Consider the following 24,324-nt stretch of genomic DNA (forward strand, 5'->3'; position numbering starts at 1 on the left):
TTTCAAGACCAGGAAAAGAACAGAGGTCTGCTGTTTCCAAGACCCACTCCACCTCCAGGAGGGAATGGCTGTGTCCAATTTCAGCAACAATTAAATGCCAAACATAGTCCAGATGCAGAAGAGCCCTCAGACTCCAGGGATCCACCTTGGACAATGGACATACAAGTGGAAGTGGAAACCAAAGACTGGAGAAACTGCCCCAACTTTTTTTTTTTTTTTGAGGATGCAAAAAGTCAGTTTTATTTTTCACTTCTGAACACTTCTTTTGTAAATAAGTTCTCTGCCTACCTTTTTCTTTATGCAAGATTACAAGGGGTTAGTTGGTGAGGGTGACAAAACCATAATGACTTGATACTGAATTTTCCACCAGTCTAGCAGAACAGGGCCTCAATATCAGATATCATTGACTTAAAGAAAGTTTAGTAATGCGATATTTTTTTTGCCAATTATTTCCTGCTATAATATTTAAGTACTATTTAGTACAATGTAACATTTAAGCCATAAACATCCAGCTAATGACTCATACTTTGCCACACAAATGCCCTTGGATTTTTTGCTAATGGTTTTACAAAAATGCTATTCAAAATATCGTGACCTTTCTGCATTTATGTTACAAAGAGGCCTGGCTAGAGTCCACTGAAGTAAACATTTAGCTACCCCTGCTGCTAAAAATTCTGCCCCTCAGCATCTTTTCCTCAACAAATTCTTCCAGAAGATGAGACGTCATCAAAATGGCGGCGTGAGGTGAGCCTCTGTAAAGCTCCCCTGGAATTTACAACTAATCGAACAACAATAACTCCACAAAGGACTCCCTGCACAGCAGACAGGCAAGACGAAGAGGCCCACTACTGAATTCACCTCCAAGTGGGCGAATCACGCGAGCGGGTGAGGAGGGAAGGGAGAAGCGTGGAGATGGAGCCGCGCGGGCAGGCGCAGGACGCAGACCTGGCTCAGTGCTCCGAGCTCACTGCATCCCAGAACTTCCACAGCTATGGGAGAGGGAAGAACTCGGACTGCTAGGGCTCCACTTATGGCCCACAGGGCTGAGGGGACAGCATATAACACGGCTGAACCCAGCACTCACGGCAGAGACCTCGGAGAAAAGACTGAGGGAGGAAGGCTGAAAACAGTGGTTTAAGCCCTCACTGCCGAGCAGAGAATGGAAGCCTTAGGCACTGAGACTAGCTGCCCCCTCCCTACCCTCCCAGAGCTCGCCCCGCCCCCACCTGCCCAGTACTAGAAGCAAAACAGTAGCAGTGTCAGATCAAAAGAACAGAATATTTGCTGTTCTGAGAACTGTGGACCACAGACACAGATTCGCAGCCCAACTAGTTCCGGCAAAGGGGACGGAGCTGTGGAAGTGGGACCGGCTGTGGTGGTGGGCGCCACCATTGCTCTGGGCCACCTCTCACAATTCACCCCACCCCTGGCCCCACCTATCTGGGCAGATGCCTGCAGGAGTAAACAGAACTGGTGAAACAAACGGGCTCTGAATCTGGAGCAGAAAGAGCTTTGGAACTTCAAAAGCTCTCCGCATCCCTACAGGGACGTGGTGCCCTACGAAACAGGTGAACCGTTAACAGAGGAGAGGCCCGTCTCCCAGGGAATCCCCCCATTGTGTGAGGAGCTGGAATAGTGCAGAGAAAACATAGCACTACTGTGTGAGAGAGGAAAAAAAGGCTGCAGTCGGAGAGAAAATAAAACATTCTACCAACAAGTATTGGAAAACAAAAGAAAGACCTCTTTCTATCAACCTGTTGCGGAAGCCACTCTTGTAGATGTCTAGGAAGAGAAATAATAAATCAGTAATTGCCATGAATAACCAAGGCAACAAGACAGCTCAGAAAGAAAGTGAAAAGACTCCAGAAAAGGGACTTAAAGATATGGAAATATGTGACTTAAATGACAGAGAATTCAAGATTGCAGTTCAGAAAAAACTTGATGAGATGCAAGAAAACACAGAAAGGCAATTTAATGAACTCAGAAACGCAATCAAAGAACAACATGAGCATTTTACGAAAGAGATTGAAATTTTAAAAGAAGAACCAAATGGAATTTCTGGAGATTAAGAACTCAATAGAAGAAATTAAGAATGAAATAACCAGCTTAGGTAGTAGAGTTGACCAGATGGAGGAAAGAATCAGTGATATCGAAGATAGAAACCTGGAAATTACACAGATGGAAGAAGAAAGAGACTTGAGACTTAAAAGAAATGAAAGAACTCTACAAGAACTTTCTGACTCTATCAGAAAGAGCAATATAAGAATAATGGGCATACCAGAAGGAGAAGAAAGAGAGAAGGGAACAGAGAATATATTCAAACAAATAGTTGATGAGAACTTCCCAAACTTGTGGAAAGAACTGGATCCTCGAATCCAAGAAGCAAATAGAACACCTAATTACCTCAATCCCAACAGGCCTTCTCCAAGGCACATTGTATTGAAGCTGTCTAAAATCAACGCGAAAGAAAGAATCCTCAAGGCAGCCAGGGAAAAGAAGACGGTAACCTACAAAGGAAAGCCCATTAGATTATCATCAGATTTTTCAGCATAAACTCTACAAGCCAGGATGGAATGGAACCAAATATTCAAACTATTGAAATTCTTCCCGAAGTCTTAGGGATAAAGGGAAGACTGGAGAAGGAAGCCAGCAACAAAAAACCAAGTCCTTGCGGAGAGACAATCAGAAAAGAGGTGTTGGTCCCCTGCTACTACCACTATAAGCTGATCTTGTTTGGCTCCCTATGGTCCCTCTTGCTCCAGGAATGTGTAGCACTTTTCCTGTAGGAAATTCCTTTTTGCATGAATTTATAGCAACTTTTCCTAAAACAAGAGCCATGGCCCTTATGTGGGGTCTTGCTTCCAATAGGCATTGCCTGCTACAGGACATTGGTGTGTGTCTGGTGCCTGAAGCATGAAGCATGAAGCATGAAGCCACTGGAGTCTATACCCCTACCAAAAAATTCTCTGTCTGTGTAATCTGTTTTATCACAGCCAGGTGATAATTTCTTCAGCCATCACTGCACTGCTAGTTCATCAAGACAGCTTCCCATTAAGTAAATTGATGGATCCAAATTAGAATTCTCTTAACTCTTGGACTCTGATTTAGAGGAAAAAGCTGAACTTCAGAATCTTATGCCCTAAAGGAGAATATACCAGAATCCTAACTTTTGTTTTGTTTTGTTTTGTTTTTATTGAGTCCTGTATGTGGTATTTCTGTTGTTACAGGTTCTTAGGAAGAGTACAGTCCAATCTATCTTGACAGGAACTGATTTGGAGAAACAAGCTGAGCAATGTTCTCAAGTGCATATGAAGGCTCTCCTAATCCCCAGACTTTTCAGATGACTTATCTGCCAAGTTTTCCCCTTAATAAAACAGGTATACTTTCTAGATATATAATCTGCTAATAATACGGACACCATTCCTGAAGCTTCCTCAAGCAGCCCCCTTCACTCTTCCAATTGCCTGATGGATATTAACCAAATGATCCTGGGTCTTATGGTCATAAGCAGCTCATGTCCTTTTCCCTGCACAGCAGTTAAGTTCAGTCACACTCTTATCTTATACACATCTTTGGCAACACTGAATTTGAGGTCAAAAAGACTTCCAGTCATTGGACCACAATTAGTTGTGTATTGTCTCTCTCCACAGATTTGTTGCCCAATGCATTTCTAATACGAGCCCAGAAGAGTGGCCTCTCATGGGCACTGTCTGGCCAGGTGATAAATGTCTGCCTATTCACAAGTTTCCTGAGTCGGTGGTAACTGGATAACTTATAGTTTGGGATCTCTTCCAGGAAGATCAAGATGATAACATCTTCATGCTCATAGAACATCTTGATGCTGGCCAGCTGTACTTCAAGCTGGCACCATTCACTGTGCAGGTAGTGGTTACTGACCACACACAAAGTTTTCCGGCTGCTGTTGATGGCATTCTGAATGTTTTCAAAGATATCTGTACCTGGTTCAAAGTCCCGGTGGTGAAGACAGAGCTTAAAGGTGGGCTGGCCACATTCTTCTAGGGCTGGAACAAGCTCTTCATATACCCACTGCTCATCAGTGGCAGTGAAAGAGACAAAGGCATCATAGATGAACTCCTTCTCTGTCTTATGCCATTTGGCCATGTACCAGGCTCGAAATATGTAGAGCCCATACCGTAAAGATGAAATCATCTTGGCACTGAACCAAGAGAAGACCATGGTTGTGAGGACCAGACTGAAGGAACAGAAGAAGTAAACCTTTCCCAGGTCAAAATTGCACATAGCATCATCAAAATCTATCAACAAACTCTGGGTATTTGGCTGCTGACAAGGATAGCTCCGGAGGTAAGGAATATGCACATTTGCTGTATTTATTGACCAGTTCTTGAGCCACACATTGTCACAGTTGCACTGAAGTTTGTTCCCATAGAGATCAAAGTACATCAGAGACTTCAGATTCTCCAGATGACTTTGATTAACGACTTTTAGGTTGTTGAATCTTAAAGAGAAGACCTGAAGACTTTCTAAGCCAGAAAACATGCCAGGAGTCAGTGACTCTATGTTGTTGTTTTCCAGACGCAGCATTTTTAGTCCTTTGAGTTTTTGGAATAATGAAATATTTAAATAGAGACTTCGGTCTCCAGATTTTGTTCCTGAGATATCCAACTTTGTGAGATTAGTCAAGGAGTCAAATTGGAGATGGTCCAAGAATACCATGGAATTTTTCCCTAAAAGTAGCTCCTGCAAGCCATTCAGCCCTTGGAAGAAGTTGGTTGGAACAACCTGAATCCCATGTATTTGTCCTTCTAAGTTGAGTTGTTTCAAAGACTTGAGGTTCATAAATGGAGGACATTTCAAGGTCCTAGTGGTTTCATACGTAATTTTGTTAAAACTGAGATTCAAAACTTCTAGATTTTCAAGGCCCAGAAAAAGACCTGCTCGAAAACTTGACAAGATATTGTATGCCAGGTCAAGTTTACAGAGGTAAGTAAGGCCAGAAAATGCATTCTTCTCTATAACATTCAGGCGGTTGTTGGAGAGAATCAGAACTCGGAGTTTCTTTAGAAACTGAAAAGTTCTGGTCTTTAGAGTTCGAATATTATTGCGTCCAAGGTCTAAACTCTCTAAATTTGGAAGTTGAGCAAAGGAGTATCTGTCAATTTTCACTATCCAGCACCCAGCCAAGTTGAGTTCCTTCAATGAATACAGCCCATAGAAGGACATATTATTGAGTTCTGTGATGGGATTTCGAGAGAGAAAGAGAGATTGTAGGTGCCTCAAGGGTGAAAATGCAAAATCTGGAAATCTGTTAAACTTGTTCTGTCTGAGGTCTAGGGCTGTCAAGTTTTGGAGGGTACTCCAGGTCCTGTTGCTGACAAAGGAAAGTTGGCACTTATTTAAATTCAGCCTTTGGAGGCTGGGCATAGCATCAAATTCACTGTCATTGAGCTGAACCAGATTATTGTTTTGGCTCAGGTCAAGAGACAAAAGCTTGGTACAGTTGGCAAGGTGCTTTATGCCCCCTGCATCAGTGCCTTTTTTCCTAAAAACCAAAACCTCTAATAAGGGCAAGTTTCTGAGGAGGTGACATACTGTGTTCAAATTTAGATGACCACCTCTAAACTCTCGGTTACTAAGGTCCATTTCCCTTAGATTCTGTAGATGTTTGGCTGGAAGCATCTCTATTTTCACCAATGTTCCACTCAAATTCAATCTCCTCAGTTGGGGCAGAGTTTCCAGAGCCACATTCTGAATGACTCTAGTCTGGATGATTCCATCGCTATTCTGAGAGACATCCAGAGTGGTCAGATTAGGCAGTGACAAAGCAGAGAAATTTAATTCCTTCAACTTGTTCCCCTGCAGGCTCAGCTGAGTCAGGGAGACGAATGACCTGGGGCTGTGGTCCAAGGAAACGATGCTATTGTTAGTAAGATCAAGGTATTCCAGGTGATGAAGATGCTGGACAGCTTCAAGAATATTAGAAAAATTGGTAATGGAGTTTCTAGATAAGCTTAAATGTTTCAATTTGACAAGAGGGAAAAAGGCATTTTTGTGAATATGGGTAATTTGATTATGGCTCAGGAGCAAGGTCTCCAAGTTGGACAGACCCTCAAAGAAGTTGTTCACACTTTGAATCTTATTTTCTACTAAGTTCAAATAGGTCAGATTTTCAAGTCCCCAAAAGGCCCTCTCCTCAATTTTCCAAATGAAATTCCACTCCAGTCGCAAGTCCACCAGAGCAGACAAATTAGTGAAGGAATAAGGAGGAAGGATCTGAATTTTGTTTTGTGTCAGGTTGAGATGAGTAGTGTATCCAGGGATGTCACAAATGGCATCTGTCAAGTTGGTGATCTTCTTCCGAATGCAGAACACATGGTGAATGTCCAATTCATACTGTGTACATTTACTGAACCCATATGTCTCTGCCAAAGACAGCAGAGAAAGCCCAATTACAATGAGCCGGAGCTGCTGAGGAGGCAAGAGGTTCTCTAAGCTCATCTTGTTCACTACAGGCCTCAGAATTACTATTAGAAAAAAAATCCCTGTGCATATGTGATGCTCATTTTTGAAGAAATGATCCTTCTGTGTGATTCTGCTGCAAAGAAAAAGAGAAAGTTATTTAGTTTGAATTTCTCTCTCTTAATAAATACTTCATAGCTGCTTCAAGAAAACTAAAATAAATAAAAATTGCCCCAATGATTTTGTTGGGTGTCCGATGGACATGTTTCCTGTTTGGGAGACCACCTCAGGGATGCTGTGGATGCCTGGTCATGGCATTGTACACCAGAGGCTGGACATTAATGAATGCCAACTATAATTTTATGTGTATAATGTGATGGCTCGGTGTGAGGTCGGGGTGGTGGTGGATGGGGGGAGGGGGGTTCATGGTGTGAGGGATGTAAAAATAAAGTAAAATAAAACTAAAATAAATAAATAAATAAATAAATAAATAAATAAATAAATAAATTGCCCCAATGTTCACTTCCAAAACATATCCATTTCTAAAGCAATCTCTATGTGTATCAGCAAAGACCAGTGTTATTTGTCCTCTAATCAAAATTGTTAGCACATGGAGGCAGAAAAGACAATTGCATATTTGATTTAAGTTAGAGAATTAAGAAGTTCCCCATCCCTCCTCTCACCTCTGCATAATAAAATACCTCCTTTGCTGTTTGGGCTGATACCTGAAATTTCACCAGTGGAGATGCATTTTTGGGTCTGTAGATCTTAGTCCAGTTAAAAGAATCATCCATGGTAGGCAAAAACAACAACAACAACAACAAAACAACAACAATAAAAAAACACAAAACACACACACACACACACACACACACACACAAACCCCACCAAGGTTTACAGGTCCCCTCTTTTATTTTTTTAAACTTTTATTTATTTAAGTGTGTTTTTCCAGGACCCATCAGCTCCAAGTCAAGTAGCTGTTTCAATCTAGTTGTGGAGGGCACAGCTCATAGTGGCCCATGTGGGTTTCGAACCAGCAACCTTGTTATTCAGAGCACTGCACTCTAACCAACTGAGCTAACCTGCCACCCTGGTCACTTCTCTCTTAATATGAATAAATACAGAAAAGACAGAGTCCTTGCTACAAAACCACTTATTTCACCACAATTTGCATTTATATCTCTCAGGCAATTAAACCCGTTATCAGCATAGGCATTCCTGGTAAGCAGAAAAAATACAAGCACAGTAAACTTAGCTCTGTCAGTCTACTTTCTGATATGTGCTAACCAAGTTTTCTCCAGTTTTGTCTGTCAGTTTAAACCTGTTCCCACAGTCACTCATGGCAATGTGAAAAAGCACCAGTCCAAACAGACCAGGGTTCTAATCTTGTTTAATTTATTTAACACCTCTGAACCTCTTTCCTTATCCATACAATGGGATAATAATATCTAATCCCTCATAATGCTGTACAGATTCAATGAGACAACTTAAAGTGCCCAGCTTGGTACCTGGTACACTCTGGAGCTCAATAAAGGGTTATTCGTCCTTTTCACCTTAACTCCAAGCCAACAGCAGCACACCATCTTTGTGTGGATCTTCTAGCTCTTGTCTCAAGCATACTGGTAGTCACAGAACAAGAAAGGAAATAGCATAGTTGCATTGGGTTGTTTTCTTTCCTTTGTATATATTTTCACATGTACACAAAAATATATGTGATATTTTCTAGCACTATGTGTAATTCTAAGAATCACAAAACAAGCACCCATTATAGAAACTGAATATATATTTCTATATTCTATAATATATATTTCTATAATGGGTGCTTGTTTTGTGAATATATATATATATATATATGGTATATGTATAATAAAATATACATATATTAGGTATATATATATATATAATATATATTATATTATATATATAATAAAATGGGAATATTTTTGGATTGGTACATTGACGATCACCACAGAACTACAATGAATAGAATCACAAAATATAGAGGCCGTGGGTTGGCTCAGTTGGTTAGAGCACAGTGCTCATAACACCAAGGTTGCCAGTTCAATTCCCACATGGGCAGTGAGCTGTGCCCTCCACAACTAGAGTGAAAACAACGGCTTGACTTGGAGCTGATGGGTCCTGGAAAAACACACTGTTCCCCAATATTCCCCAATAAGAATAAATTACAAAAAAAATATGACTTTAAAAAGCTTTTATAAGTAAAGTAAGCCACTTACTGAAGTCTGTAATATTAAGACTCTCAAGAATAAAATACAAAAGGGCCCATCTGCTTACATCACTAACCCTTTTTTTTTAAATTAGTTTCAGGTGTACAAGACAAAGTAATACTTAGACGTTCATCATTTATATCCCTCACACTGTGATCCCCCCTTCCCCAACTGACCCTTTTTATTACACATTTTTATAATTTTTGCAATTCTTGTGGTATTAAAGTGATATCTCATTGTTTTTTATTGACATATTTTTGAATATTTGTGATTTTGAGACTCTTTCCGTATATTTGGTAGCCATCTTGACTTTTCTTTCAGTCACCTGCTTATTTATATCCTTCCTCCATTTTTCTACTGGGTTTCTTGTTGTTGTTTTTTTGATAATTAGTTGTCATTTTTTTATATCCTAGATATTAATCCCGTGTTGGTGTCATGATTTAAATATTATTTATCTGTCATTTATCATTTAACATTGTCTGTGATATTCCTTATTTTTCCCCCCTTTTTCTGCCTCCCCCCACACACTCCAGTTCTAGCCATTCTTTGTCAGTCTAGTTGTGTAGGACACAGCTCCCTGACCCATGCTGGTATTATGAGTTTGCCCTCCCTCTACCCCCCGCTGAGCCAGTAATCAGTTGCCAATCATGGGCCAGACGCTCACAGCATCTCACGGCACCTCACGCCAGCTGCCAGCCGCTCATGCTGGCTGCCAGCTGTTCATAGCAGCACACGCAGCCCACGGCGGCAGCACACAGCAGTCCACAGCTGCTCACGCTGGCTGCTGGCTGCTCCTGGCAGCCCAGCTCCAGGGAGAGCCGTTGTTCACAGTCTTAGCTGTAGAGGGCACAGCTCACTGGCCCATGTGAGAATTGAACCAGCGACCTGGGCATTAGGAGCATGGCGCTCCAACCATCTGAGCCACCGGGCCAACCCAATAGTTTTTGTTCACCAAGAATTTTTTATCATAATATAGTAAAAGCCATTTTTTTCCTGCTTTTAGATTTCTGTTTTAAAAAATTGTTTCCCTCCTTACATTACATTAGATGCTGTCCATTTAACTTTACCTCTCCCACTTATGTCTAATCTGTCTAAATTCTACCTTTGTCTATTGATCCAGCTATATTCTTCAACTAGCAAAGTAGCTCACTATAAACTAAAAACAAAATCTGTTGCCTTTCTAATACTTTGAGGGGCACCTTCATCCTATATCAAATTACCACATATACAGTGGTACCTCAGTTTTCAAACGTAATCCATTCTGCAAGACAGTTTGAGTTCTGAAACATTCGAAACAGCCGACAGCTAGGCCTCAAGATCTTAAACTCAGAGGAAGCCACATGACACGTTCGACTTCCAAGGCATGTTCGAAAATCGAAGCATTTACTCCCAGGTTTACGGCGTTCGTAAATTGAAATGTTCGTCAATGGAGACGTTTGAAAACCAAGGTACTACTATACTTGAATGTATTTCAGAGCTCTCTTTCTGCTGCTTTGTTTACTTATCAGTTCCTACAAAGGTACCATGCCATTTTATTACTATGGCTTTAAAGTATATCTTAATATCTAATAAGGTGAATCCTTTGTCTTTGCCACTCTTTCTCAAGTTGATTTTCAAAGTGATTAGCAATTCATGAAAGTTTTTTCCATTATAAATGGAAGTAAGTCTACCAACTTTCCCCCCAAATCTTGCTGGGATTTGATTTAGGACTGAATTTGGAAGTTAATGTGAGGTGGACTGGTACAATTATCATGTCAAATCACACCAAATATGGACATGGTATATCTTCATTTATAAAGAAAGTCAAAACTTTCTTTATATTTTTAGAGTTTTTAAATATTCTCTGTAAAATTTTGTGCTTTCTGTGTTAGGTTGCTTCCTAGAAATGTTTAGAGCTTATTGTTTTAAGGGATATCTTATTTTTTCCTATTCAATTTTCCAATTAGGTATAGCAAGAGTGCCGTAAGTTTTGAATTTGTTGTGTTATTATTGATCATAAATATAGAAAACTTTCTGAACTCTCTTATTAGTTTTGAAAATGTGACTGTTTATTCTATTAGGTTTGTCTGCTAATGATTATATCCTCTGCAAGTAATGGAATGTATATATCTCTTTCAAATTCATACATTTCTTATGTCTTTCCTTTATGTTGGTCTTATAATATTGGTCACAACATCCAATATTATATTAAATCATAGTGATGGTAGATTTTTTTGTTAATGGAATGGCATCTATAGATTCTCCATCAATTATTTTGTTTGCTGTAGGTTTTGCTATATATTCAGAAAAGTTTCCTCCTACTCTTGATTCTTTTAAGGAAGTATGTAATTGAGTTTGACCAGAACACAGAAGATGGAAGGGGAAACAGAGCCATCAACTAAGGGAGAGTGTACAGAGACAATGACTTTCTTGCACAAATGATAAACTGGCTCTAAGTATGGAAACATGAAAATATCAAGCACTTAGCATATGCCTGGAACTTTCACAGGCATCACTGACTCACTACGAAACTCAGCAAGACAAGTAGTCTTAACCTCATTTTTTATATGGGGAACTGGAAACTCAGAGAGCAGAACTTGCATGAATATTGCACAATTAATATGTGACAGATTAGTGATTCATACCAAAAGCTAGATCATTTTAGAACCTCCTGTTCTTTCCATTACATTCTGTCACACCTCAATTCCAAAAGAGGAGCCCCCAAACATTTGTAGCAATGATTACTTCATAGGGATGCTTATCTTACTGTATCTTGGTGATTACTTTAAAGAATGCTAATTTGTGAGGTGGCCAGGTGGCTCAGCTGGTTAGAGCATGAGCTCTGAACAACAGGGTTGCTGGTGAACCAGCATGGGGTGGTGGGCTGTGCCCCCTGCAACTAAAGATTGAAAACGGCAACTGGACTTGGAGCTGAGCTGCAACCTCCACAACTAGATTGAAGGACAATGACCTGGAGCTGATGTGCCCTGGAGAAACTGTTCCCCAATATTCCCCAATAAATTTTATTTTTAAAAAAAGAATGCTAATTTGGTGTATACATTCTAGAATATTCCAGAAAAGGAGGTGTCATAAGTTTATGGTTACACTTTATATTCATGTCCATGACAGAAAAAATTAAAAAGCAATGCTCTAATAAAAGCTTCAATTTTAATTTTAAGGCAGCCCCTTGGCATAATGACTGAGATGAGTAGATTGATTTATTACTAGGAGGCCAATGCTTTAAGGCGTTTTGACCTTGTTAGGCAAGAAGAAGAAAATGGATCTAAGGATGAGAGATTTCATTGTAAAAGTAAATATAAGAAGAAGGAGAAGGAGAAAGGAAGATGAGCAGAAGAGGAAGAAGAAGTAGTAGTATAAGTAAATATGTCTTGCATAAGTGTCGTGTAGAAGGGGGAAACTGGGTAGAATAAGACAACACTGTCAGACTCATGTGTTTTCTGCTCTCATAGATGACAAGGGATACCAACAGGACCCCTAAAATCTATCCCTGTTTGTTACAGGACATTTTAAGTGAAGGAAAAGTATAAACATCCAAACTTGTCCAAACATCCAAATGTCCTGCCCTGACAAAGGAGAGAAAGGAACAAGCTTTATTGCTAAAATTTTCATGGGGACAGAGCTAGTGGAAGCTGCTGTTGTGACTGCAATCAAAGGAGCATTCAGAGGCAATGCCAGAGCAGGAAGCTGAAAACTGTATGCCAGAGAAGAGAGAAGTTCTTAAAGAAGGTCAAAATGAAGGGCTTCTAGAGCAGGTGTGGAACTAGGCTTAGCATGCCGGGCAGGTGAGAGGAGACAGGAGATGGTCAAAAGACTGAATAGGGAGGAATCTGTGCAAAGACCCAAACAGTGCTGTTTATGGCAGCGTGATTTTAGGCCTGTCAAAACAATATGATGCAGAGCCTTTAAAATGGCTGGGACTGCACAGAGCCAAACTTTTCAGGTTATAGTATCCAAAATCAGGCATGGACTGTGAAGAAATAAGAATTTTTTTATAGCAGACTATGTCCTATTTAATACAATTTTATGATTGTGTTACTGTGTTGCTCTACTTAATTTATATACATTTTAGAAAAAAATAATCTATGCCATCCATATTTCCTGAGCCAAAAAATCAAAACATGTTAGTATACATTTGTCTTAGGATTAGAACATTTTTCATTGGAACTAACTTTAAAAATTCAGAATGTATTTTTACCATAAATATAAAATGTAGTCTACAAGCATACGATTTAGCATTTGATTAAATATGACATTTATGGTCATTTTAATGAAAAAAAATTGGCATCAAGCATTCAGTTTAAAATGTAACCCCTTATTTCTAAACCTGTTTTAATAAGAAAATAAAGTTTGATCTACATCACTTCAACCTAGAACATCTTCCCCCAAAATGTTATATGCCGTGGACTGCCTGAATAGCAAATTCTTCACTGAAAAATAGATTAAAAATTTTTGTTTTAATATTTTTCCAATAGGTGTTACAGCATCCAGATTTAACAAGAAGGAGACCAGAATTTAGAATTCACCAGAATTGGGCATGAGGGTGGGGGTCCTCCCTGCAGGAGAAAAACATCCAGAGCAAGAAACCAGATTAGATGGCCCAGGGGGTTACACTGTCCCAGAACTCTGAAGGCAAAGAGAACAAAATTTTAGGTGTGTTGAGAAGGAAGAAGTAGAGAGAGCATCATGGAGTGAGAAAGAAAGAGTAAGAATGGCTGGGAGGTGGGGTGGGGGGAAGAGAGAGATTTGAATTGTGGCTGTGGATTTTTTAAGGAGATGGACAAGAGAAGAGGAATTTTATCAAGCATTACTGTTTGACATGCTATGTAAAACCCTGCATTGCCCCTTTAAGAAAATCAACAGAAAAGTTTCGCTTTAAGAAAAATCTTTTGAAGTTGGATTTGTGTTTTGATTCTGCACCAAGACTGTACCACAAGGGGACCTAAATTTTAACAGGTTACACAGGCCTGATATAAGTCGTTCACCATTGCATCTCTCAACAGGCAGGATTATTGATGGATTGCACATTGCCTGAACTCAAAGAAGCGTGAAGCCTTTGCATTCTCTAAAACCCAGTGAAAAATCCTACAGGGAGCACCTGATCTTTTCAAACCATCCATTCCTGGAAAGTAAGGAAAAGGGATGGGACATTCTTGGGCTAACTAGACCTGAAGCAGGCTCAGCTTTGAAGTCTGCAAAACCTGGCTTTATGTCCCAGCTCTGTCACTTACCAGCTATGCTCAAGTTATCAGCCTCAGTTTCCTCATCTGCAACCTAGAATTCAATCAGTGGCCCAATATCTACCAAACAGATATTGGATAGTCAGGCCAAAAGTTTGTTGCTGGGCACTGAGCCATCAGGCTCCTGGTCAGCCCACAACCTCCTGGTATGTTACGCACCAGCTGGAGTTCCTTGTGCTCCTGGAGGAAAGCACGACTGAACTGAGAGGCCATGGAACCAAGTGGAGAGGGGCAGGGAAAGAAATGTTCTGTATTGCTGAGGTAGCTACAGAGATCCTCTTGACCCTGCCAGGGGATTTGAACCATGTTTAAATTCCTGAGCTATTTTAGCAAAACCCAAGAGGGGAACTGGAAGCTACTGTGTAGTTCACCAAGGCAGAATTTTACTTGCACAACAAAAAATAGTGCTGCGTGGGGTTGGAAATGAAGGTGGGGGTGTCATGAGGGTTGGGCAGGGGAGCAGTACTTCACTAATACTGGAAAGGCCTGACCTTAAATAACAAAGTTATGCAACAGGCTTATTCTGAAAACTGTCATTTACTTAGTTCCCAGTTACTAGGGAGCTTTTAGAGCACCAGGGGCTTTGGACACTCTGGCTTTTTCCATCCCAGGAGCTAGACCAGCAACTCTTAGGTGGCAAAGTGAAGAATAGAAGTGTGACTCGAGCAGAATAGGGCATAGTCTTCCACTGCCCTTGACTTCTGTAGATGCGGTTGCAAACCCCAGCTTGAGAATGATGGATCCGAAAATTCCACTAAGAGGTACCTAGACTACCATCTACCTTCTCCTTTCCTAACAGAGATTTTCTTGCCCTGTGGCTTTATCTATCCTGGGATCCATTGATCCTAGCCCCAAATGTAACCCAAAGACCTTTATTGCTAATCTAGCCTTAAAAAGTAGAGAATCTCAGGGCTGGGACAGACTTCCAAAGGTCATCAAGACCTTAAAGCAGGCCTATGCCTAGTACGAAACAAAAGAATGCTGAGCCTGTTTGTCACAGTCTCCACAGGAGAGTCCACAATCCACTCAGTAGTTTATACAAGTATTTGTTTAATGGTTCCTCCAAATCCTGATCTTCCAAGCTTTACACTCTGCAGTTTAAACCTATCCCTTTTTATTTGGCTTTTCTGGAACAGAAACTGTAACACACATTACCTAGGACAAATGTAAAAATGTACATGTCTATAAAAATAAGACATACTAGAGACAACAAGAAGGACTTCTAAGGTTATGTTCTAAAGAAAAAGGAAAAGGAAGTTGTCATAAGATGAATGACCATACATAATTTATCAACCAAATCACGACACTTTTGAGAGTGAAAGGGGCAGCAAACATAAAAAGCATGAATAGAGCTGCAGCAGACTGCAACATCTGGCCACCCTAGATATAAGATAATGCACATAAGATAACAAAGAGAAACCCAGACTACTCAACTATATTTTATTCATAGCTTCCAAGTTAAAACAACTATCAACATTTCCAATTTGGAGGGGACAGAACAAATATGGCTAACAGGGTGGTGAAGGCCAAGATAGTTGAGGTATTGATAAGAGAATATATAGTTGTTTTAAATTCATGCATTCATATGTGAATTTGTTTCCTACAATATTTGTTGAGTACCTACTTTGTTTCAGATACTGTGCTAGGTGATGCTCATATCAACAAGATGTATAGGTCATGGTCCCTGCCCTTGAACAATAATTGACAGAGAGGTGGATTCACATACTTATACACAAGGAAGTTATGCTACATGGATGTAAATGCTCTAATACAGGAATAAACAAACAAAATTTTATAGGAGTTGAAGTCTCTGAGCCCAGATAAGTAACATTCTAAGGTATTAAAAGACTTAATAGATATAATTTTGAAAATATATACTGTTGGTAATCTTTAAGAAATTATAGGAGAGACGTCATAGGAATGGCGGCAGCGGGGGGCATTCTTTGAGTTCTCCTCGGGATCTTATCACAAACGGGACATCTATAACCTATCAAAGGACTCTCTGCTCATCATGCAGAAAAGCTAAGAGACTTGTGCAAGGATTACTTGAAGGTAGGAAAACTGGGCGACCAGGGAAAGAGGGAAGTGAGTGGAGTGGAGACACAGCCTGCATCCAAGGCTGTGGAGACACAGCCCACATCTGCGGCTGTGGAAACGCAGCCCGCATCTGTGGTGGAGGAAATGTGGCCGGCATCCGCAGATGCAGAGATGCAGGGGATCCCAGGACGGAACAGAGACCACAAAAGCCAGGAGGTGGGTTCTTTCCCTGCATCCCACAGCTGATCTCTACCACCAAGGAGGCAACATATCCAGCATTTGAGGCAATAACCTCAGCTGACACCTCCAGCTGAACCCTAGTTCTGACAAAGGACACAAACTCCATACCTGCTCCCCCCCTTCCAATCTTATCCCCGGCCTTCCAGACACTTAAACTGGACCCTGAACTGAGAAGTAGTGTCACACTACAGAGGCGCCTTAGTGCTCAGACTCTGGGAAGACCGGCATGCAGCTCTCACCCAGGGAAGAGGCTGGAAAGAGTGTGATTTTTGCTGGACTAGGAGAGAAGAGACTCCTCCACCCCCAGCCACCACCTTTTCTGGCCTGTAAGAAGAGTGTGACACGGCTGGGCTGGGAGAGAGAAGATCCCTTTATCCCCAGCCCCCACCCTTTCTGGCCTGCCTAGGGCAGGGCAATTACAACTGCAGAGGCACACCCAGGGATCAGCAGTAGGCAGCAGACGCAGCTCAGGGCTTTCAGCAGCTCAGAAATCACCCACCCGCCACACACACACACACACACACACACACACACACACACACAGGAAGAAGTGACCTAATACTCAAGAGAACTGGGCACAGGGCTGGTGGTGCTACTCTCAGTGTGCATATGTGCAGGCAAGGGCAGAAACTGCACTGACTTTGTAGAAACTACCATCCAGACCCCTCAGCCCCACACATCTAAATCTGCAGTCCCAAAGTCACTCTAGGCATCAGGTGACCGGCTCTGCCTGCACAATACACAGAGGACTCTTTGGTACAGCATAGGACAACATGACGATTACTTGGTGGGCTTAAGCCAAGACTGGAGCTGCTTTTATTCTGTTTTGTTTTGTCTTTATACCTTTGATATCTTTACCTGTGTTGAGTGGAGGTTGTCGGGTTTTTTTACACGTGAATGTATTTGATTTTTTTCTTCGTTGTTGTTGTTGTTGTTGTTGTTGTTGTCCTTGGTGATTTGCTTTGTTCTGAAATTGCCCTACCAGGGCCCAGCTTAAGAGGCACAAGATTCAATACACCCAGAGGCCAACTCCAGACCAAACCAGAGTACTACCATGTTTGACCTACAAGTCACATATCCAGAGGGAATTCTCTACAGGCACAAGAGCCCATAGAAGCCAAACAACATTTAAGTGGTCAACCCTCTGTAAGAGTAGGTTAGCATAAGAAAGGAAGCCATTTTCTGGATGACCTTAACAGGGTGTAGACCAGATGTCCTGTTTGAAAAGAGCTTATCTTGTTAACTGCCGATTGGGTGGGGTACAAACCAGCTTATCTTGTCAAATCCCCAGAATGTGATACAAGCCCATGATATGTATACTCCTTGAAGCTATGGAAAATTACTGGATGCCTTAAAGAGGCTATATAAACCCTTGGCTTTGAGTGCTCGAGGTCCTTGTTGAAACCTGCTGCGTCGGGCAGATACTCGGACCCCAGCTAGCTGGAAATAAACCTCGCTGTGTGACTTGCATTATCGCGTGTCCTCTGTCCAATTGAGGGGTGGTCGATTCTAGACCTTAACACCTCATGCAACAGAACACCCTGCAGTGGGCAGAGCCAAGTCTCACAACTAGCAGGCCTAGGACTGACTAGGCTGACTTAACCCCACCTACTCTCAATTTAAAAGCAATTAAAGATCTTTTTTAACAGGACAATATACACAACACAAGAGTTACCTGTGGAGCACACACAGAGGAGAAAAAGGAAGTAGTGCAGGTCAAATATAAAGAAAATATACTACATTAGATAACCCAGCAAGAACTCAGAACTCTAAGGGATCTACCTAACACATCAGAGCAAACACAGAGAGTCAGCCAGAATGAAGAAACAAAGAAACATGTCCCAAATAAAAGAACAGAAGTAACCACCAGAAATGGAACCAAATGAAACAGACGTAACCAACCTATCAGAGACAGAGTTCAGAACACTGGTAATAAGAACGTTTAAGGAGTTTAGAGATGACATAAAGAAGGATGTAGAAATCATAAGAACCAGTTAGAACTAAAGAACACAATTACCGAAATTAAGAACTCACTTGAAGAAATTACCAGCAGGTTAGATAAAGGAGAGGATCGAATCAGCGAGTTAGAAAACAAGTTAGCAGAGATCACACACACAGAACAACAGAAAGAAAAAACAATAAAAAACACCGAAGATGGTTTAAGAGACCACTGGTATAACATCAAACGCAAAAACATGCGCATGATAGGAATACCGGAAGGTGAAGAGAGGAAGCAAGGGATTGAAAACACATTTGAGGTTGTTGGAGAAAAAATGGCGGCGTGAGGTGAGCCTCTGTAGCGCTACCCTGGAATTTACAATGAATCGGACAACAATAACTCCACAAAGGACTCCCTGCACAGCAGACAGGCAAGACGAAGAGGCCCACTACTGAATTCACCTCCAGGTGGGTGAATCGCGTGAGCCGGAGAGGAGGGATAGGAGAAGTGTGGAGACGGAGCCGCGCAGGTGCAGGACGCAGACCTAGCTCAGTGCTCGGAGCTCGCTGCTCCCGGAACTACTGCAGTTGTGGGACAGGGAAGGACTCGGACTGCTAGGGCCCTGCTTACGGCCCACAGGGCTGAGGGGTCAGCATATAACACTGCTGAACCCAACGCTCACGGCAGAGACGTCACGGAGCAAAGACTGAGGGAAGAGGGCTGAAATCGGGGGTTTAAGCCCTCACTGCCAAGCGGAGAACGGAAACCTTAGGCACGGAGACTAGACGCCCCCTGCCTACCCTCCCAGACCTCGCACCGCCCCTACCTGCCCGGTGCTAGAAGCGATAAAGTAGCAGTGTCAGATCAAAGGACAGAATATTTACTGCTCTGAGAACTGTGGACTGCACACACAGATTTGCAGCTCAACCAGTTCCGGCAAAGGGGAGGGAGCTGTAGAAGCAGGACTGGCTGTGGTGGTGGTCGCCACCATTGCTCTGGGCCACCTCTCACAACTCACACCGCCCCTGGCCGCACCTATCTGGGCGGATCCCTGCAACAGTAAACAGAACTGCTGAAACATACAGGCTCTGAATCTGGTGAAGAAAGAGCTTTGGAACTTCAAAAGCTCTTCGCATACCTATCAACCTGTTGCAGAAGTCACTCCTGTAGATGTCTAGGAAGAGAAATAGTAAATCAGTGATTGCCATGAATAACCAAGACAACAAGAAAGCTCAGAAAGAAAGTGAAAAGTCTCCAGAAAAGGAACTTAGAGATATGGAAATATGTGACTTAAATGACAGAGAATTCTGAAAAAAACTGAACGAGATGCAAGAAAACACAGAAAGGCAGTTTAATGAACTCAGAAACACAATCAAAGAACAACATGAACATTTTACAAAAAAGATTGAAATTCTGAAAAAAAACCAAATAGAATTTCTGGAGATTAAGAACTCAATACAAGAAATTAACAATAAAATATCCAGCTTAGGTAGTAGAGTTGACCAGATGGAGAAAAGAATCAGTGACATCGAAGATAGGAACCTGGATTTACACAGATAGAAGAAGAAAGAGACTTGAGAATTAAAAGAAATGAAAGAACTCTACAAGAACTTTCTGACTCCATCAGAAAGAGCAATATAAGAATAATGGGCATCCCAGAAGGAGAAGAAAGAGAAAAGGAAACAGAGAATATATTCAAACAAATCGTCGATGAGAACTTCCAAAACTTGTGGAAAGAACTGGATCCTCGAATCCAAGAAGCAAATAGAACACCTAATTACCTCAATCCCAAAAGGCCTTCACCAAGGCACAATGTATTGAAGCTGTCTAAAATCAATGACAAAGAAAGAATCCTCAAGGCAGCCAGGGAAAAAAAGAGGGTAACTTAGAAAGGAAATCCCATTAGATTATCATCAGATTTTTCAGCAGAAAATCTACAAGCTAGGAGGGAAGGGAACCAAATATTCAAACTATTGAAAGAGAGAAATTATGAGCCAAGAATAATATATCCAGCAAAGATCTCCTTTAGATATGAAGGAGGAATAAAGACCTTTCCAGACATCCAGAAGCTGAGGGAATTTTCTAGTACACGACCTGCACTACAAGAAATACTAAAGGAGGCTATTAGACAACCATCAACAGAGACAACTTGTGGCAACCAAAGCATAAAAAGGGGGAGAGTAAAAGCCTCAACTGGAATATGGGAATAGACAAAGTAAGCGTGCTGAAGAAACTGGAATACTCTAAACATCAAACTTTCTTTTACATAAACTTAAGGGTAACCTCTCAAAAAACATCCAGAACTGAAATATATACTATAATAAAAGAAGAAACAGAGGGAAACATCATAGAATACCACCACACAGAAATAATAGACAATAACAACAAGGCAAAGAAACAATGTACACACAGCCTTACCAGAAAACTAAAGGTAGAATGACAAGAAATCCTAACATATCAATAATCACCCTAAATGTAAATGGACTGAACTCACAGTAGCAGATTGGATCAAAAAAGTAAACCCAACCATGTGCTGTCTCCAAGAGACACATCTCAGCTACAAGGACAAGCATAGACTCAAAGTGAAAGGGTGGAAATTGACACTCCCAGCAAATGGTACCCAGTGAAAATCAGGTGTAGCCATAAAGATATCTGATGAAACAGACTTCAGGGTGAAAAAGATAACAAGAGACAAAGATGGACATTTCATAATGGTAAAGGGGATTATACAACAACAAGACATAACAGTCATCAATATTTATGCCCCCAATCAGGGAGCACCGAAATATACCAAGCAACTACTAACAGAACTAAAGGGAGAAATTGACCAAAACACAATTATACTAGGAGACTTAAATACACCATTGACAGCAATGGATAGATCATCCAAACAGAAGATAACGAAATAGTAGCCCTAAATGACACATTAGATGAAATGGACATAATTGACATATATAGAATACTTCATCCTAAAACATCAGACTATACATTCTTTTCTAGTGTACATGGAACATTCTCAAGGATAGACCATATATTGGGACATAAAATCAGCCTCAGCAAATTTAACAAGATTGACATCATACCAAGCATATTCTCTGATCACAAGGCTTTGAAATTGAATATCAATTGCAAAAAGAAAGCAAAAAAACCCACAAATACATGGACATTAAACAACATACTTTTAAAGAACAACTGGGTCAAAGAAGAAATTACAGGAGAGATCAAAAGATACATAGAAACAAATGACAATGAAAATACATCCTACCAAAATTTTTGGGATGCCGCGAAAGCAGTTTTAAGAGGGAAATTTATATGATTACAGGCCTATCTCAAGAAACAAGAAAAATTCCAAATAAATAACCTCATGTTACACCTGAAAGAACGAGAAAAAGAAGAACAAGCGAAACCCAAGGTCTGCAGAAGAAAGAAGATAACAAAAATCAGAGCAGAACTAAATGAAATAGAGAAAAAAAGACAATAGAAAAAATTAATGTGACAAAGAGCTTGGCTAGACTCACTAAGATAAAAAGAGAGAAGACACTAATTAACAAAATCAGAAATGAAAAAAGGGAAGTTATCACGGACACCACAGAAATACAAAGGATTATCCAAGAATACTATGAAGAACTATATGTCACCAAATTCAATAACTTAGAAGAAATGGACAAGTTCTTAGAAACATAGAGCCTTCCAAGGCTGAACCATGAAGAACTGGAAAACCTAAAAAGGCCAATCACCAGTAACGAAATTGAATCAGTCATCAAAAACCTTCCCAAAATCACAAGACCTGGACCAGATGGCTTCACTAGTGAATTCTACCAAACATCCAAAAGGATCTAATACCAAACCTGCTCAAACTCTTCCAAAAAATTGAAGAAGAGACAGTACTCCCTAACTCATTTTATGAGGCCAACATTACCCTGATACCAAAACCTAGTAAGGACAACACAAAAAAAGAAAACTACAGACCAATATCTCTGATGAATACACATGCAAAAATCCTATACAAAATTCTAGCAAATCAAATACAACAATGCATTGAAAAGATTATTCATCACGACAAAGTGGGTTTCATCCCCAGGGCACAAAGATGGTTCAACATTTGCAAATCCATCAATGTGATACATCACATAAACAAAATGAAGGACAAAACTCATATGATTCTATCAATTGATGCAGAAAAAGCATTTGATAAGATACAACATCCATTTATGATTAAAACACTTAATAAAATTGGTATAGAAAAAAATACCTCAACATAATAAAGGCCACATACGACAAGTCCTCAGCTAATCTCATAATTAATGGTGAAGAGCTGAAGCCCTTTGCTCTACGTTCAGGAACACGACAAGGTTGTCCCCTATCACCTCTGCTTTTCAACATAGTGTTGGAAGTCCTTGCCAGAGCAATCAGGCAAGAGAAAGAAATAAAAGGCATCCAAATTGGGAATGAAGAAGTTAAATTGTCACTCTTTGTGGATGACATGATGCTATATATAGAAAACCCTAAAGACTCCACCAAAAAGCTGTTAGAAACAATCAATGAATACAGTAAAGTTGCTGGCTACAAAATCAACGTACAAAAGTCCATTGCTTTCCTATATACCAACAATGAACTCTCAGAAAAAGAAACACAAAAAACAATTCCTGTTGCAATTGCAGCAAAAAGAATAAAATACCTAGGAATAAACGTAACCAAGGATGTGAAGGATTTATATGCTGAAAACTATAAGATATTTTTGAAAGAAATTGAAGAAGACAGAAAGAAATGTAAAGACATTCCGTGCTCATGGATTGGAAGAATCAACATAGTTAAAATGGCCATATTACCCAAAGCCATATACAGATTTAATGCAATCCCCATCAAAATCCCAATGGCATCTTTAAAGAAATAGAACAACAAATCATCAGATTTGTTTGGAACCACAAAAGACCCCAAATAGCCAAAGCAATATAAAAAAAAAAAGAACAATACAGGAGGTATCACACTCCCTGATTATGTTTGTACTACAGGGCTACAGTAATCAAAACAGCTTGGTATTGGCAGAAAAACAGACACATAGACCAATGGAATTGAATTGAGAATCCAGAAATAAAACCATATAAATATGGACAGATAATTTTTGACAAAGAAGCTAAAAACATACAATGGAAGAAAGAGAGCCTCTTAAATAAACGGTGCTGGCAGAATTGGATAACTACGTGTAAAAGAAGGAAATTGGACTGCTATCTGTCACCATGTACCAAAATTAATTCAAAATGGATCAAACACTTAAGCATAAGACCTGACACAATAAACTGCATTGAAGAAAACATAGGTACTAAACTTATGGACCTTGGGTTTAAAGAGAATTTTATGAATTTGACTCCAAAGGGAATGGAAGTAAAAGCTAAAATAAACGAATGGGACTATATGAAACTGAAAAGCTTCTGCACAGCAAAAGAAACTATTTACAAAATAATGAGGCAACAAACTGAATGGGAGAAGATTTTTGCAAACAGTGCCTCTGATAAGGGGCTAATATCCAAAATATACAAGGAACTCATGAAACTCAACAACAAAAAAACAAACAACCCAATTGAAAAATGGACAGAGGACCTAAAGAGACATTTCTCCAAAGAGGATATACAAATGGCAAATAGACATATGAAAAAATGCTCAACATCGCTAATCATCAGAGAAATGCAAATAAAAACCACAATGAGATATCACCTCACCCAAGTCAGAATGGCTTTCATCAACACGACAAATAGTAACAAGTGTTGGAGAGGCTGTGGAGAAAAAGGAACTCTCATACACTGTTGGTGGGAATGCAGACTGGTGCAGCCGCTATGGAAGGCAGTGTGGAGGTTCCTCAAGAAATTACGAATAGAATTACCATATGACCCAGCAATCGCTCTCCTGGGTATCTACCCCAAAAATATAAAAGCATTTCTCTATAGAGACACATGTACTCCAATGTTCATTGCAGCTTTGTTTACGGTGGCCAAGACATGGAAACAACCAAAATGTCCTTCGATAGATGAATGGATAAAGAAGTTGTGGCATATATACACAACGGAATACTATTCGCCGTTAAGGAAAGATGATATAGGACAATTTGTGACAACATGGATGGATCTTGAGGGTATAATGCTAAGCGAAATAAGTCAGACAGAAAAAGCAGAGAACCCTATAATTTCACTGATATGTGGTATATAAACCA

The 24,324-nt window shown here is 40.4% G+C and overlaps 1 protein-coding gene across 1 annotated transcript in view; it reads right to left on the reverse strand.

Moving 5' to 3' along the window:
- Window positions 1-219: 219 nt before the first annotated feature.
- Window positions 220-24,324, reverse strand: part of LOC308494719 (toll-like receptor 13) — a 35,271-nt gene continuing 11,166 nt past the window's right edge. Inside the window, exon 2 of the mRNA XM_081042639.1 lies at window positions 220-6,574. Coding sequence (XP_080898765.1) covers window positions 3,610-6,477 — 2,868 coding nt within the window. The 5' untranslated portion in view covers window positions 6,478-6,574 and the 3' untranslated portion in view covers window positions 220-3,609. The remainder of the gene's footprint in view (window positions 6,575-24,324) is intronic.

This window comes from Rhinolophus hipposideros (genome assembly GCF_964194185.1).
Source record: "Rhinolophus hipposideros genome assembly, chromosome: X".
In the NCBI taxonomy this organism is placed as follows: domain Eukaryota; kingdom Metazoa; phylum Chordata; class Mammalia; order Chiroptera; family Rhinolophidae; genus Rhinolophus; species Rhinolophus hipposideros.